The sequence below is a fragment of the Euleptes europaea genome, chromosome 2, assembly GCF_029931775.1.
Source record: "Euleptes europaea isolate rEulEur1 chromosome 2, rEulEur1.hap1, whole genome shotgun sequence".
NCBI lineage: Eukaryota > Metazoa > Chordata > Lepidosauria > Squamata > Sphaerodactylidae > Euleptes > Euleptes europaea.
In genome coordinates, this window is record NC_079313.1 from 88,874,736 (window position 1) to 88,891,704 (window position 16,969).

Sequence of the window (16,969 nt, forward strand, 5' to 3'; positions counted from 1 at the left end):
CATCGGCTTTATTGATAAGAAAATCATCCATCAGTTTACACAGAGATGTGTGTTACTGATTCTGCCTTGTGTGAGTAAAGTGCCATTGTCTCAAACGACTTATGGCGATCCCATAGGGGTTTCAACGCAAGTGATTAAGCACAGGTAGCTTGCCAGTGCCTTCCTTTGCAGTCTTCCTTGGTGGTCTCCCATCACAGTACCGACAGCCCTGCATAGCTTCCGAGATTTGATGAGATTGAGCTACACTATACCATGCCACATCCCTGTGGATTCTGCCTTACTTCCTTCAACAATAATGGAAAGCAACATGCTTTTGGATTATGAGTTCTTGTTTGATTCATCACTAAAACAAGCTACAAAAGTTTCTTACATATGAGTAAATTATTTTTCTACACCTTAAAATGCAAAAATGGATCACATTGGCAAAGCACATGGGGGCACCTTGAGAGTTCCATCCGGGGTTTAGGTGCCTTTGCCCCAGCTAGCCAGATGGCTGAGCTAATTCTTCTAGGAATAGTAACTGGGAAACAATACCTTCCTGTGTTGTAGCAGAGGGCTCTTCAGTGACAGAAGTGTTTGAGTTACTGGAAGAGGCCCCACAAGCCAAACTACACATGGTGACAGGTGACCTGTTGATAGACCCCTTGCTGTTTTTAAACTTTAAATTGAAGCTGTGTTAGACCCCAAATCAGATTGGAGCCACGGTGAGGGAGGGTATTAATTCTTTGCCCCTGAGCCAATTTAACAATCTCAGTTGCCTTCCTCTGTGGCTGTGTGCTATATAGTGTGTGCAGGGAAGGGGTAAAACAAACAGATGACTACTGGACCACCTTAGGCTTCTCAGTCGCATGGGAGTTATGAATCATAGAGTTGGAAGGGGCCACCAGGGTCATCTAGTCCAACCCCCTGCACAATGCAGGAAATTCACAACTATCTCCCCCACACACATCCAGTGACCCATACTTCATGCCCAGAAGATGGTCAAGGGTTCCCTCCCTCTCATGATCTGCCTAAGATTATAGAATCAGCATTGCTGACAGATGGTCATCTAGCCTCTTCTTAAAAACCTGAAAAAATTTTCCTGGGAAAAAAAAATTCAGGAGTTTCTACTGTGGTCCTTGGAAAGTAATTTGTTGCTTGTGGTGGTAGAAGCAAAGTCTAGATGGGGAAATCCTATGGACAGTTGTTCTGCAACTGCCTATGGAGCCTGACTGGTTTTGTTAAGGGGCTGGCGATGACTGGTCTTCCCCTGCCCATTGATACTGGTATGGGAACAACTTTCACAAAGGATGCATTGGAGTAAACTTTATTTTAAAGCACAAGTCCATTTGGCAAGCAACTTCAGAATCTTTAACTTGCACTGCTTATGCTTCAGAGTGTCGTGACTGTAGGACCAATCAGAGGCTATATAGTCCACATATCAGGATTCTCTATTGCCGTGAAAGGAAAGGTATCTGTTTTTCCACTTCCTACTTCTCTGGCTTAATGGTAGAGCAATAATATGATAGTACAGGAAACCATTTTGCAGTAGCTCAAGGACTTCTATGCCGGCCCCAACATTTGGGACACTATGCTACTGGGATGGTCATAAGCCTTTGTACTGAACCTCTCAAATTTGGGATGTAGCAAACATAACCTTGAATAACTGGGAGATGTAACAGGTTAATGACTGGAAACTGTAGGGCTGTGAAGGGGTATCTCTTTTATCAGCACCCTCACAAAACTAATCCCCCAGGTCTTTTAAGAGAAAGCCTGATGGCTAGGCTAAGCAGCTTTCATAAATATTTAAATATGGTATAATGTAGATGTGACCATCTTTCAAAGCTGTATTTTTGGGGGGTTGCCTTAATCTGTTGGCAATCAGTATCTAGCCTTTCCAGACCACAGCTGGATACCAGTGGGACTTCGACAGGTGTTGTATGTAGTGTTAACCTCACCCTGAGGCTTTTGTATTGATGTGAATAACCACAAAAATGCAGGGAAATTATTAACATCTCACAGAAGATGGCCCTTTCTTGGCAACTTACTGTTTGCTACAAAAGGAAAAGTATTCAATAGATATTCATTTTTGCAGGGCAGAATTTATCAGATTCCAGGGTGTACAACCTTTCAACTATTTGAGCTCAGTGGACAACAGGGAAAGAGGGAAGTGAAGTCTGAGAGGTTCTGTGACAGATGTTATCACTGCTTATATAGCATAATAATGGAAAAGGTTTTACATACATATTGACACAATCTCTTCATGTTTTTGCAGCAATATATTATCAAGCTATCATGTTTCACAGTTTTAAGCAGTCTGTCCTCTTAATACAACATCATCCAGATTTTCCTGGTGTCAGAGGGATTTGGCAAAGCCAATCCGGTGGTGCTTCCGGTCAAATTCAGTGTAGTACTCGCCAATGAAACTGGCACCCAGAACCCACAGGGGGCCCAGCGGAGGAGGGATGTCAAAAGCAGTGAAAGCCACAACACAGAGACCACTCCCATAACTGGAATGCTGTAGAGAGAATGGCCCATCCAAACAAAGAAGTGAGTCAATAGGTTAGTTTCATGCCCTGACATCAGCTGTAAACTGCTTCCCCCATTTGCGCTGATCACTGGATCTCTGTGTCTCTAAACTGCCAACACTATAAATGACTAAACTGAAGCTGTCCTACTTCGGTCACGTTATGAGAAGACAAGACTCTCTAGAAAAGACAATAACACCAGGAAGTGTTGATGGTATCCAGAAAAGAGGAAGACCCACCATGAGATGGATTGGCTCTATAAAGGAAGCCACGGCCCTCAGCTTGCAAGACCTGAGCAAGGTTGTTAACAATAGGGCGTTTTGGATGACATTGATTCATAGGGTCACCATGAGGTGGAAGCGACTTGATGGCACTTAACATACACACATTTGTGGGGACCAGTTTTCATGGATCCAAGTACCTGCACCTCTCTGGTTTTCACAGATATCTGTCTGATTGCTGCTTACTTTCAAGGGATCCGTTTCTGTTGCTCCTGAATCATGACTGTAGTTCACGTTTATTTTGGAAACATATATAGTGTTTCTGTTTTATGTATCCCACAGTTTCAATTTTTAGAGTAAGGCCAAAGTACAAGATAGAGTCAAATACTATACTTCCAGGTTAATTCTGCCATGATCATTAATCACCTTTTGGCTGAGCAATCAAATGCTTGGATTCTAATCCCTTTTCTTACAAGTGAGTTATTTAGTTAAATTACAATTATACTCTACTCCCAACCATCTCAAAGTGCTTGTAGTCTCTTTTGTGGTCATAAGGAAGTATTTAAAAGTTTGAGGGGATATTATCATTTTGTAGCGGTGCCCACCATTGTCTTCTCATTAGGGCTCCTATGCCTTTAACAGCATTTGATAATGAACAAAAATCCTGGGTTTCCCATCACTGCATTTGCCTTCCAGAAAATTCTCTCCCTGCTTTTTCATTTCCATGTTGCATGTAAAAAAATATTGACAAATAAGTGCATCTAGCCTAACGCCTCCTTTGCCTGCTTTCTGCATGTTTGTCCCACTTATTGCAAATTGTTATAAAACGTCTCACCTGGAGGACATAGGCAGAGCCGCTGAGCATATAGGCTCTGCCTTCGAAGATAAAGGAAATATCAGGCAGAAGCTGGACTTTGCTACATTCAACGACATACTGCAAGAGAAGATCAGAGTTACAAAAGAAAGAAGGTGTTCAGGCATCATTCTTCATGAGGTAAGAATTTAAAGTTTCATATTTCAGGCAACAGGCGAAGCTTATTTTGCTCAATATCAGAGCAATTCTCTCCTGCTTGGATTTTAATGCATCAGGATTTCACACTCACAACCTCCTACTAAAAGCTGTCCAGCATTTTTTGAGGAAACCAGCAAATTACGCACAAGGAGCAAAAGCAGTGCAAGAGTTGCTAGTTTTGGGTTCTGAGGCTGTACCTTTTAGTTTCTGAAGTGCCGGTGCAGCAAGAGAATCTTTGCATGCATGGGGAAGGCAAACAAACTTGAGGGGTTCTCCCCCCCCCTCTATTTTGGACCTTCGTTTCCTTGCCCTGCCACTGGAGCAGAAGAAATGTGCAGTTTACTTACATCTTTTTCTGAAATCAAGGTAGCTCCAATGGCTTTCATCAAGACTGACACGGAACTAGCTGGGCCAGTAATGAAGGAAGTCCCGGTGTCTACAGCTGCTGTGCAACCATCTTGACAGAACAACATTTCCCCTCCTACAGATACCCTGTAGAGAAAGCAAAATGGATCTCCTTTCAGTTTTCAGACAAAACACCCCCCCCCCAATATTTCTTTCTCTGTATGTACCTTTCTAAAACCCTGAGATAATGATAATTATGCTATGACTGAAACAATTAGAGCTATATCTAAAACTTAGGTTATTTATGCATGGCTGTTTCCTTGCAGTCACCCTGCTGCCTACTTCGGGGCTTTGCCTTGAATATGCATGCATTTCCCAACTGTCAGAAGTCGTCTTGCTCTCCCCTCGTGCTTCCACGTGTTTTGCCCGGGTTTTCTGGACGCTGGCAAAACACGAATCCAGAAAACACGAGCAAAATGAGCGGAAATGTAAGGGGAGAGTGAGGCGACCTCTGACAGTTGGAAAATGTATGCATAATCAAGGCAAAGCCCTGAAATAGTCAGTGGGGTGACCATGAGGAAACAGCCATGCATAAACGGCCTAAATTAAATGCCTCATATCTAAAACTGATGAATTCTCCCTCATTTTGCAATCTACACATATGTAATAGCTGTGAAGACTTCCAGAATAACAAAGATAGAGACAGAATTCTTGTGAGGCTACAACTGAGGGGAGAGAATACCTTGTTGCCTTGAGGCTGTTACAGAAAGTGTGGGATAATGATGTAATAGATACATAAGTCATGTATTTAGGAAAATCTATGCCCCCCAAAATAGTAATTTTTTGAACTGGATTTTAATACAGATTCTAACTGTGATATATATTTATTACTATATCTTATGCACGTGTCATGATCTTGAACTCTTTTACATTAATCTTACATTTTATCTCTTCTAAGTATAACACTATGAAATTATTTTTTTTAAAGCCTCAACAATGAGACAGAAGGAAACTACAGAAGGAAACAGAGTGTGATTCAGTTAGAACAGGAAAGCACAGCCTTGTTTAACCTGTGGGCACTTTTTGAATTTTGAGAACAAGTAGTGAGTGGCGCAACAAAACGGTTCCATAGGGGTTGGATTCAATCACAAAAAATGCTGGATGATTCTACCCAATATTGGGATGTTGCAGGCCAAGCATCCTCCTATGATACAGGCAGCTATTTCCAAATGAGCACTCCTTGTAAACTCAAAGGTGATGCCTCCTGAGCTTTTCTGAATCACCTCCTACTCCACTACAGTGTAGGAAAGTCAGGACCGGCTCTTACCTTACTGGGGAAGAAATGTTTTGGGCTCCAATAAGTAAGTAATCAGGCACAAGGAAACATGTTGGTGGGTACTATGGTAACCACAGGGATTAAGTTGGAGAAGACTGGATTAGTACGAGGGCATGATTAGGCGCAGTGATATCACACTGTACTTCCCAAGGGCAAAATGAATGCATACGTTCTCCAGGGCAACCAAGGCTATTTCCATCCCAGACCCAGGTTTGAATCTGGACTGAAGTGGGTCTAGAGACAATCTATCTTCTCCAAGGCCACCTGAAACTGTGCAGCAACCACTCCTCGTGCATCTTGCACAAAAATGGAACGTTGGCCACTGGGTGGTAGTTGTTCAGGCCAGTGGAGTCAAGGGATACCTTCTTAAGGAGGGGATTCATGACCAACTCTTTCAAGGCAATTGAAATTATACCCTCTTGCAGTGAGGTGTTTAATACCTTTCAAACACAGTTGACCAACCCTGCCCATGAAGGACAGGGGTCAAATCTAGATATGGTGGGCCATACACTTATAAGCAGCTTGTCCGCTTCATCATAGACAGTTTCACCTCACAGTAACAATACCCATGCTGAGTGTTTAAAATTAGCAGAAGGAGCATTTGTGAAGAACTGGACAGAAAAAAAGATCATCTGAAAGGCAAGGGAATGTTAAGAGTGGTGCTACTTACCCTTGAAGATCAATGTGCCAGTAGCCTTTCCTGCTAATGCTATGGTAGTGGAAGTCTCCTGTATAGTAAGAGGGGTCACTGCCTCCTAGGATGATTTCTCCCCCAGTATTTGACTGAGAATTTCTAGAGGGGGGAAACCAAAACAGAATCAGTTTCTCTATTCTGCCGTCTTTGGTATCTTTGGGGAAAACATGAGGCACTCCAGGTTCCTTTAGATTGTTTTTGGCGGGGGTGAGACCAGGGAAAGTTTATGCTCTAAGGAAGGCAAGGGCAGAATAGCATGAAGGGAGGATGCTATTCTGAATGGGGCTGCTGCACATGGCGGTGGGCAGAGGGATTGATCCGCATGGAACTTGCTAAATGAGTAGGGTTACCAACTTCCAGGTGGTGGCTGGAGATCTGCTATTCCAAATGATCTCCGGCTGATAGTAATCAGTTCACCTGGAGAAAATGGCTGCTTTGGCAATTGGACTCTATGACATTGAAGTCCTTCTCCTCTCCAAACCCTGCCCTCCTCAGGCTCCGCCCCCAAAATCTCCAGGTATTTCTCAACCCAGAGCTGGCAACTCTGTTCATGAGTGACTAGATGGAAATGAAGGCAAAGCAGAGCCTTGCTCAATGGTGCCTTTATCAGTGCCACCCTTCAGAGGTAGGGATTATATACCAGCTAGGGTTGCCAGGACCCTCTTCACCACCGGCAGGAGGTTTTTGGGATGGAGCCTGAGGAGGGCAAGGTTTGGAGAGGGAGAGTCCAATTGCCAAAGCAGCCATTTTCTCCAGGTGAACTGATTTCTATCAGCTGGAGATCAGTTGTAATAGCAGAGCTCGCGCTAGTACCTGGAGATTGGCAACCCTAATACTAGCTTGTGTTAAAGTGCTAAAGCAATGCTACTGCCAGCAGAATTTACCACCTAGAATTAGGCTGCAAAGGTGGTTGTATTTTAGTAAGAGCTGGGCTTTTCTTCATCGTTGAAGGTTCTGTTAACAAAAATAAGGGAGTAAGGGAGGCTTTCAACAACAGGCCCAGGAGGGGGCAAGTTTTGTACTTCCCTCCGACTCCTGTTTTATATGTGCATAATTTTATAAACCTCTATCATGTCCCCTCCCTCTGCTGTCTCTTTTCTAGACCGAAATATCACAGACTCCAGCATTTCCTCATAGGAAAGGTGCTTCAACCCTTAAATTATCTTGGTTTCTCTCTTCTGTACTTTTCCCAGTTTATAATATATGGAAGCACTGAGCATTTAGGGAAAACACTATATAACTAGCAAACATTGTTGCAATGAGTTTTTTTTCTGTTTTGCTCACTCCTGTGCTGCACTCTCATTCCCTGGAGTTCTTGTCAGGGTAAATTAATCTCATCCAGAAGCCAGAACAGAGTCTTGGTTTCAGTCTTGTGATTTCCATGCAGCTCTGCCATTGCCCCGAATACTTACGGGCTGTTCTCTAATTATCCCACTTTAGGAGAATCTTAAAAATATTTTCCAGTACCTTTTGGGACCACACTGGTCTCAGTTTCACTTTTCAAAAAATGCCCTAAAATCACTTCTGTTTGATGCAAAAGAGAAGCTCTGTGGCTGAGGTTTGCTTGAAAGACATATTCACTGGTCTGGAAGCTATGGTCTTTTATGCAAGGCTGTTTCACTTGCAGTCACCCCTCCAACAACTTTGGGTGTTTGTATTAATTATGCATGCCGTTTCCAACCATCAGAGGTCGTCTCGCTCTCCCCCTGTGTTTCCCTGCATTTTCAGAGATCTGTTTTATCTCAAATGTGAAAACATGGCCAAAATGCAGGGAAACACAGGGGGAGAGCGAGGCGACCTCTGGCGGTGATCATGCATAAAAGGCCTTTGTTCCCTAATCCCAGATGCACTTGCTGAGGATGTTGAGAGAAATGCACTCTGTACATGGACAGAATAGTTCTGGCATTCAAGGCTAGCACTGAGTTCTGGCTCAAATTATTGCCTATTTTTATTGAAAATTCTGAATTTTCTTTAAATAGGTAAAACTAGCAGTCCCCGGGAGCACTGGAGGGTGGAGACTTCTTTGAATTCCAAGAGTGTAATGATTTAATTTCCTGTTTCAAAAAAGGAAATGATGGCATAAAACTTTTAAGAATTTCCAATTTCTATGGATTTACCACAGAGATTAAAAAAAAAAAATTCCTAAAGCATCAAGATTTCACTTCTTGTTTTGGAAGTTAATTCTGTGTGCTGTTTTTCCCTTGTTCCCCCACACCCCTCCAGGGAACATCACTGGGAGGTCCCCTGACGTTACAGGTTAAGAGTAAAACCCTAGAAGTGTAGGATCTACTGCACACATTGTAGATGTGTTAGTCTCTGTCACTGTATTCAAAGCATAACAAAACATTATTCAAACCAGTCTAAGGTATGTACTGTTCTTACGGTGCAATCCTAAACAGAGCTACACTTTTCTAAGCCTATTGATTTCAATGGACATAGAAGAATGTCACTCTTTTTAAGACTTATTAATCTGTAGTGTGGGCTTTTTGCTCCTAACAACACCCACCTGCTGTAATAGACAGAGAACACTTCCTCCTTCAGGACCTTCTGAGAGATAATCCGGTCAAACACTGGAATAACACCATCTATAGCTTGGCTGGGATACCCCATACCAAGCACCCCATCAAATTTGGCATAGATGAAAGGATCATTCGTTAGTGCTGTGGCTTCTGCAAACTCTTGGAAAACAGGAATATCAGCAACCTAAAGGGATAAATAAAAGAAGATTCAAGGTTACTGCCTGGAAGCAAATGTGGTGCACCCCAGACATAGCGTTGCCAGGTCTCCTGCTATAACAAGAAACCTCCTGGCAAATGTTATTGCCCACTGGCGCCTGAAAGACCAGTGGGAGGAAACAGGGGAAATAAGGGGGGGGGCACTTGCTGGCACTGCACTGACGCACTGACATAACTTCCAATAAAACGAAAAGTGATGTCATGACATCCGGCGGGGGGGGGGGGGGCTCTAGGATTTGCAAAAACTCTATGACCAGTCCTCACCCCCAGAATGCTCCCAGGGGTTGCAAGCTGCAGTCTGGTTACTCTAACCAGACACAGCCCAGGAGTTCTGTGATCAGAGCTTCCAAACAGTCTTTCTTTTAAAGCCTTGTAGTCCCTGATTTGGATGGGAATGAGGCGCAGGGGGGAAGGGGATTTTACCTAATTTAAAATATACTAGAACAGAGGCAGTAGAGGGAGGATAGAAATACAGTGAGAGTAAATGGGAAGAATATGAGTTCAGATACAAACACTTAGGTCTTATGCCTTTTATGTTCCCATCGCAGTGACTCCCCGACTATTTTGGGGCTTTGTTTTAACTATGCGTGTATTTTCCGACCTTCAAAAGTTGCCTCGCTCTCTTCTCGCATTTTCAACCATTTTCAGGATGCTGTTTTACTCCGAGTTTAAACTCTGCCTCAATCCCAAATTGAAAGCTGGTCCTGTGCATACTTCAGATTTTTCTTCCCATACCCATTCTTGCTTCTCCCTCCCACTTCTCTGCCCCTCTCTTCCAACCCCTCCCCTAGAAGACATTTGCAAGTGCACTAGGGGGAGAATGCTGGAATACTATGATGCTGCTTATTGGGTCGGTTTCCGATCGAACAGTTGAGAGAATGCTGAAATAATCACAAACGACCTATGTGGCTGCTTATTTAGGCAGTTCTGCAGCAAGCGTGGGTCAGTTTCAGTCATCAGCCAGACAGAACAGAGCTGGGCTGATTTGCCGCCCTCTCTTTATACGCATCCTCTTATAGGTGTGGAAGTCTTTTTTTTTTTTTTTTTTTTGCAAGTGCAAGACTACCGATGGCGATAGCCCAAAACAAATTGGTTTGGGGAGGAGGTTGTCTGGACCCTTCTCTGCTTTGGGTGTAAAATGGCCACTCAGCTCAGTTCAAATGAAAATCCCACTGCAGGGCTGGTGGTGGTGGTGGTGACGTATTTAAAAAATACACTACAGCCAATTACAAAGCAGCATTTTCGGGGGGGACTCAGAAGCTCCACATTTTCGCTAGGGATGCATAATTGATTACAAGGTACTCCTGGAATTTCTTAAGGGGGAAAAGCCACTGTGCCAAGTGTTTTGAGAATTTGACTGCTGATACTGTGCAGTTAGAGAGCAGCAGATTAAGCAGGGGGTTGGACTAGATGGCCTGTATGGCCCTTCCAACTCTATGATTCTATGAACAGACCATGCATAAAAGGCCTTAATTTCAGCTGCAGATTATGCCTTCAGAATGGTGGATAACATAACTTGCTTATCAGTGATGTTCCAGGGGCCTGGCGCCTCAGCATAGCAAATGTACACACTTCAATTCAGCAGCCATGGTTGAGCTTCCAGTATTTGGTTAGAAGGAGTGACAGGAAAATGTCTTAGGGCTGAAGCAGAAATTGTACACATTTGCAAGAATCTCTCTCTCTTTTTCTTTTTTTGCCATCAAGTCACAGTTGACTTATGGTGACCCCATAGGGTTTTCAAGGCAAGAGACGTTCAGAGGTGGTTTGCCATTGCCTGCCTCCACGTCATGCCCTTGGTATTCCTTGGAGGTCTATTGTCCAAATACTTGCCAGGGTCGAGACTGAGAGTGTGTGACAGGCTCAAGGTCACATAGCAAGTTTCCATGGCAGAGTGGGGATTCAAACCCGGGCTTCCCAGATCTTAGTCCGAGACCTTAACCAATACACCACCCTGGCTCTCTCAAGAATCTCTATTGAGTGCTAAAAATGTTCTGGCATTTGCAAGGGTTCAGGATGCTCACAAAATGTGTGTGTACACACGCATATGCATAGGTGTACTCCCCCTTCCTGCAAGTTTCCTCCCGACTACAATGTGCCTTTCTGAATGAGGGAACAAATTTGCTGTAGGGATGGCTCTTCAAACCAGAGCCTGTCCGTCCTGTAAATTACTCTTCCGAGTCTTCCCCAGCATGATGGCCTGTTAGGAATTGATGAGAACAGTAGTTTCTTCAGCTTCCCAAATTGAATTAGAAGGCTGAGAAAACGATAATTTGCATCGACCCTAGAAATCCAGTGCTTTCTGAGCACACACTAATAGAAGGTACTGGTTGGATGCCAGCTATGCAAATGCATTGAAACACCGCTTGTAAACTGCAGACTAATCAGCAGTTCAAGAGTATGGGGTGCTCTCCTCAAGGGAAAAGAGACACTGTGAGCAGGCTGAGTCCAATTTTCAAGCACATTATTTGCAAGGTTTATGGCATCACTAGTTACAATTTACAGCTCTAATTAGATAATTAATTTAATTTATTTGTCATGCTACAAAAGAACCTGAAAAGCAGACAAGGGGAAAGCATTGCATGATTTTTCTTTCTTTAGAAGCAGGAAGGCAGCTGAGCTGAAGAAAGACAGAACATCTGTCCCATGTACAGCACTTACTGTGACAATGTCCTGACTAAGGAAACCCCTCATGTTTCCTTGTCCATACTGGATTGCAATTTTGGTTCCATTTTCAAGGTATGTGCTTGATTCTGAGGAGTCATAGCGGTTGTGTGAAACTGAGAAAAGAAATGGAGCGCTGCACATTAAGGTTATGTTCATCGGAGCAGTACAAACAGCAATATGTTTTAACGTGAAGCTCACATGGCATAATACCCAAATGTTCCTTAAAATAGCAAACACAAAACATTCAGGCATTTAATATAGTTACAGTAAATGTGGTTAATTCACAATGGGTAGCCGTGTTAGTCTGTCTGCAGTAGTAGAAAAGGGCAAGAGTCCAGTAGCACCTTAAAGACTAACAAATATATTTTATGGTAGGTTATAAGCTTTCGTGAGCCACAGCTCGCTTCTTCAGATTCATGTGGTTGTTTGGTATTTCTTCTTTTGATTAAGGCTGCAGAGATTTAATTGGTAAATTAGTGAAAATTAGTAGGGCCAGTTCTAACCAGAAAAGCCACAAGTCAAAAGAACTTTTTAAATTTTTGAGGTTAGGTGGTTTCTTGCTGGTACTCTGAGTGGCAGGGGGCAGGAAAGCATCCTGCAACATCATGATGTTGTTTTTGGCCCAGTCATGCTAGGAAAAGTTGAGGGCAGCGGGAAAAGAGGAAGACCCAACAAGAGATGGATTGACTCAATAAAGGAAGCCACAGCCCTCAATTTGCAAGACCTGAGCAAGGCTGTCAAAGATAGGACATTTTGGAGGACTTTGATTCATAAAGTTGCCAGGAGTCAGAAGTGACTTGACGGCACTTAACACACACACACACAACTGAAAGTGATGTCCTGCATCACCAGATACTCTAGCATTCACCTGAACCTCTATGGTTATTACAGAGTTTTGAGTGAACGTCAGCATGTCCAGAGATGCTGTGATGTCATTTCCAGTTACAAGGCTGAAAATAACGTCATGTTATTGCAGGATGCTGTTTTGGTAATTCTCTGCCCGCCCCCAAAGTCTCCTGGGGATTGCCAGCTGAGGTAACCCTAGTCCCAGCCCATGGGTATTAACCATTGTGTTAACCCATCCTCTTACTTAAGACAGCAGCTTGCTTATAATTGCTGAAATTCCATGAACACAAACTACATGTAGAGTCAGATTTTTGCGTATAGGTCAGCTGTGCCAAAGTAAAAAAGCATGGTAGGCAGCAAGCGTACTTCATCCAGTGATTCTGTGCTAATGCAAGTGGGAAATGTTTCCTCTGCCCCTGAACAGGTCCATGTATAAGTGTGCACAAGCTTGTACCTTATTGTTGTTCAAGCACAGAAGCAATCACATAACCTTCAACTGCTTTCACATTTCTCTGGATGAGGATTTCTGTTTTGGTCATCTCCATATTTATAAACAAGTGTTGAGCAAAGGTGAGGAATGATGTGGAGTCAACGAACAGTGCCATCTACTGATGTTTTGAGGTGGTTATTATATTAGGAATGATTAGAAGGGGTTCATTATCAATACTACATTTTTACAGGTCTTCCAGGAGTATGCTGTGATGTTCTACATGACTTACCGCAAGCACTGAACAACGGGGAGCATTTGTACGATGGCACCCAAAGGTTAGCAGAACCAGTGTCAAAGACTACTTTGAAGGTTTGGGCTGGTGTACCAATGAGGATTTCACCATAATACTGCACCTGAAAGACACGTTGTATTAGAGAGAAATCATGGTATTTCCCCCCCAGAAAAAGTCTGTATAACATTTGGCTTTTAGACTAATACACACACAAAGTAGTACAATATTATTAATGAGTTCAAAAGAAGAAAAATGTACACATTTTAAAATAACGTGAAATAAAATATGCTGAAAAATCAATGGGCTTGATTATTCTAACTCTGAATTAATGGCAGTGGTCCGAATTTTAAGAGCAGGTGAAATATATTTAGCAACAGCCACCGTGGTGCAAATTTCATTCCCACACAGGAAATTAAGTAGGTGATAAAAGCATCTGAGCAGTTAGGGAATGTTGCAAGAAAAGGAATTATCAGGAGAGCTCTTAAACTACCACAGAATTTGCATGAAAAGAAAAGGTGTGTTAGGGTTTCAGGGACCTGAAGCCCACATGGATAGATCCTTTGGCCACATGGAGCAAATCATGGTACTGCGGCTGATTCAAATTTCATCACCGCACATTCCACGGACACCTATACAAAGAAGTTTTGGCCTCATTCATTTGCTGTCTCATAGTCATATCAAACACTCACATCCTGGTAGTTGGTGAGGATGGTAGGTGCTGTTTTGTTATGGGGCCCCGTGCCAACAGAGTGTTCAACATGCTTCAGTGACAAGAAGACGTCTGATGCTTTCACACCCATCTCCTGCATGGTCTGTCGGATTGAGGGCATTTTCTTGAGTGAAATCCTATAGAGGAAAAAAGAAAACAATTACAAATGGTGGGCACTGAGCAGACATAGTACTGTTTTGTAACGTGGGCAGGAATCCACAAATATTGCAGGGTCACCTGTGGCAATAAGTTGAATAATGACAACTCACAGGGAACTCCTTCATTAATCACCATTGAATTTTAAAAAATTCACCAGCAACACAATTAGTGCCAGGCTGTGTCTTGTGCTAGATGGTAGAAGGAGAGGAATTACTAGAAACAGACACATACCACACCCACCATAACTTCATTAGAAACCCTCTCACCAGGAATCAGGTGCAGAAGGGACTCTCTTACTTTACCTGTTTGAAAATGGAAGCAAGTAAGCTGCTGGCTATTAGGAAAATTTGTAGAAGATCTCTGAATATGCGTATGCCTGGAAAATTATATGATTCTTTTACATAATCTATTTTGGATATCATCATGTTGCAAAAAAAGTATGAAAATGGGAGTGCTAAGTATAGCAAGGGAGGGTTATAAATCCCTTAATGCATAGATTACAATAATAAATACAATGAAATAAAATGAAACCCAACTCCTTTTCATGTTGTGTATTACATTCTTGGCTCAAAAATTTATATTGAGCTGAATGAACTCTGTAAAACCTTGTTCATGCAAAACATGGTTTGAAGCTATATTCAGACTTTGCTACAATAAACCTGCCTTATTGCAACCAAGTAATCCTTGCATTAAAGCCAGCCTGGTGTAGTGGTTACAGTGTCAGACTAAGATCTGGGAAACCAAGATTTGAAGCCCTACTCTGCCATGGAAACTTGCCAGTCACGCACTGTCAGGCTCGACCCTGGTAAATATTTAGATGGGAGACCGCCAAGGATTACTAGGGGTGTGATGCAGAGGCAGACAATGGCAAACCACCTATGAATGTTTCTTGCCTTGAAAACCCTACGGGGTAAACATAAGTCAACTGTGACTTGACGGCAAGAAGAAAAAAAAAGAATAATAACCTGGATGGCCCAGGTTAGCATGATCTTGGAGCTAAGTAGGGTCTGCCCTCGTTAGTACTTGGAGGACCACTAATGAAGTCTAGGGTTACGACTTGGAGGCCAGCCATGGCAAACCATTAATGTTTCTCTCTTGCCTTGTAAACCCTGTGCTGTCGCCATAAATTGACTGCGACTTGACACTTTCCACTACCAAATCACACACTGGATCTTTCCTATGCCATTCAGTTACTCTAGATGGCAGCAAATGCTTAGATTGAATTTTTCTCCTCTCCCACTCCCCAGTCACTCCCCAGCTGGTTTATGGCTATCCTGTGGGGTTTTCAAGGCAACAGAGGAGACATTTAGAGACCCTGGTATTCCTTGGTGGTCTCCCTTCTAAATACTGACCAGGGTCAACCCTGCTTAGCTTCCTAGATCTGATGAGATCAGGTTAGCCTCGGCTTTCCAGGTCAGTTATTTTATTTCAAAGGCATCGAGTAGTTACTAAAGAATATTCCTTGGTAGTGAATTCTTTTGCTGCCTTATGCTTTCTATAGCAAAACTATAGAATTCTGTGGTCTTTACAATGCCATGTTTCAAATATAAAGGGGGGAAAAACGTCATAGATCTTTAAACGTGTATATTCTCTTCCCTGCCACCTCCATCTCAATCTGGATCTGTTATCCTATTTGCAACAATTATCTTTCATCCTTAGAACCAGCAATTGCCTTTTATTTTTTACACCCAGGCAAATCTCCTATATTTTTCTCCCCCATATACCATTTTGCACATTTGCTAGCTTCTAGTGACTGGGAGAAGTTTTATCTATGTTGATGGGGGGTGGGGGAGCAAGTTAGTCTTGCAACTTCTGTTCCTACTCCTGACCGTTCGGTATTGATCTGATTATCTGAACAGAACTTTTGGGCAAACATCTTGTATGTGTGTTTCTTCTCCCGCATGATCCGAACTCAGAGTGTTGTTAGTGGGTTTAGGGTGGCAAAAATGAAGCAAGCCATAATGGGCCATGACTAGTATCAGGTCAAAACCAACTTTCTAAAACATGGCACAAAAAAAGGAGGAAGTTGATTGAGACCATCGCCAGTTGTGACCTTTTCATCAGTCCTTACTTGCCGCCCACCAAACGGTTTCGCATACATACATTTCAATTTTGCTTACACCTATTTGAATTTTCCGCTTTATTTTTGTTCACCCTTTAAACCAATTTAGAAGGCAGGGACCATCTACATTATACACAAATTAGTCAGTGAAAAGTTTGTGTTGAGAAGCTCCACAGAATATTTGAGTTTTGTCTCATAAGGATTTCCCTTCATGGAAATTATTCTTATGAGTATGGGAGAAGAAGTGGAATTATGGGACAAGAGCAGGCAGAAGAGGATATTTTTCATTACTCAGACGCAGCAATCATTACAGAAAAGGTTGGTGTCCCCCTAGTATAGCAGAATACTTTGCATAAGCATTAATCTCCTGGCAAGAAGAAAGTTCTCTAGCACATCATCCACAAGGATCAAAAAATCACAGTGCATTGTGAGGCTCAGGAATGCATTTATAAATCAACTTTTCATGGCAATTGATTCAGAAGCCTAATCAAAGATCATTTTAAACTTCGTTTTTTGTTCCTTGCACACCAACAATGGAAGAAGGGCTTGAAAGCACTTGACGTTGCGTCTGTGAATTGACGAAGATCTTGCCTATCATGTAAAAATAAATGACATTACCTTTGGAAGGCATTGCTGGATAAGCACAGGAAGCAGGCAACCACCACAAAGGTACATTCATGCTGCATCGTGATGCTTCTTTTGATGTGGGACCCTTCACTCCAGTGCTGTGTTTTCTCCTTGTATCAAGAAAGTAGCAAAACCCATGATACTTTTATAGCAGAACTTTCTGCTTCCAAATGAGGCTTGTAGTGCATTTTCATTGGTAGGAAAGAGGAAATAAATCTTGCCTATCAGGTTGGGGGTGGGTGACTCCTTTGGGGTGCTAACCTTGACCTTGCTTCCTGGCAAAGGGCAGCTTGGTTGGCACATGCAAATAGGTTGTGCGCACACACACTC

The 16,969-nt window shown here is 42.7% G+C and overlaps 1 protein-coding gene across 1 annotated transcript; it reads right to left on the minus strand.

The window, feature by feature from the left end:
* Positions 1-2,335: 2,335 nt before the first annotated feature.
* On the minus strand, positions 2,336-16,742 carry REN (renin). Its single transcript, XM_056845230.1, has 9 exons — positions 16,631-16,742; positions 13,772-13,928; positions 13,080-13,203; positions 11,509-11,627; positions 8,622-8,818; positions 6,092-6,214; positions 4,088-4,232; positions 3,564-3,662; positions 2,336-2,497 (listed from the first exon to the last, which is right to left on the minus strand). The coding sequence occupies exons 1-9, from the start codon at positions 16,696-16,698 to the stop codon at positions 2,336-2,338; spliced, it is 1,194 nt and encodes a 397-aa protein (XP_056701208.1). The 5' UTR covers positions 16,699-16,742.
* Between the last annotated feature and the right edge of the window lie 227 nt (positions 16,743-16,969).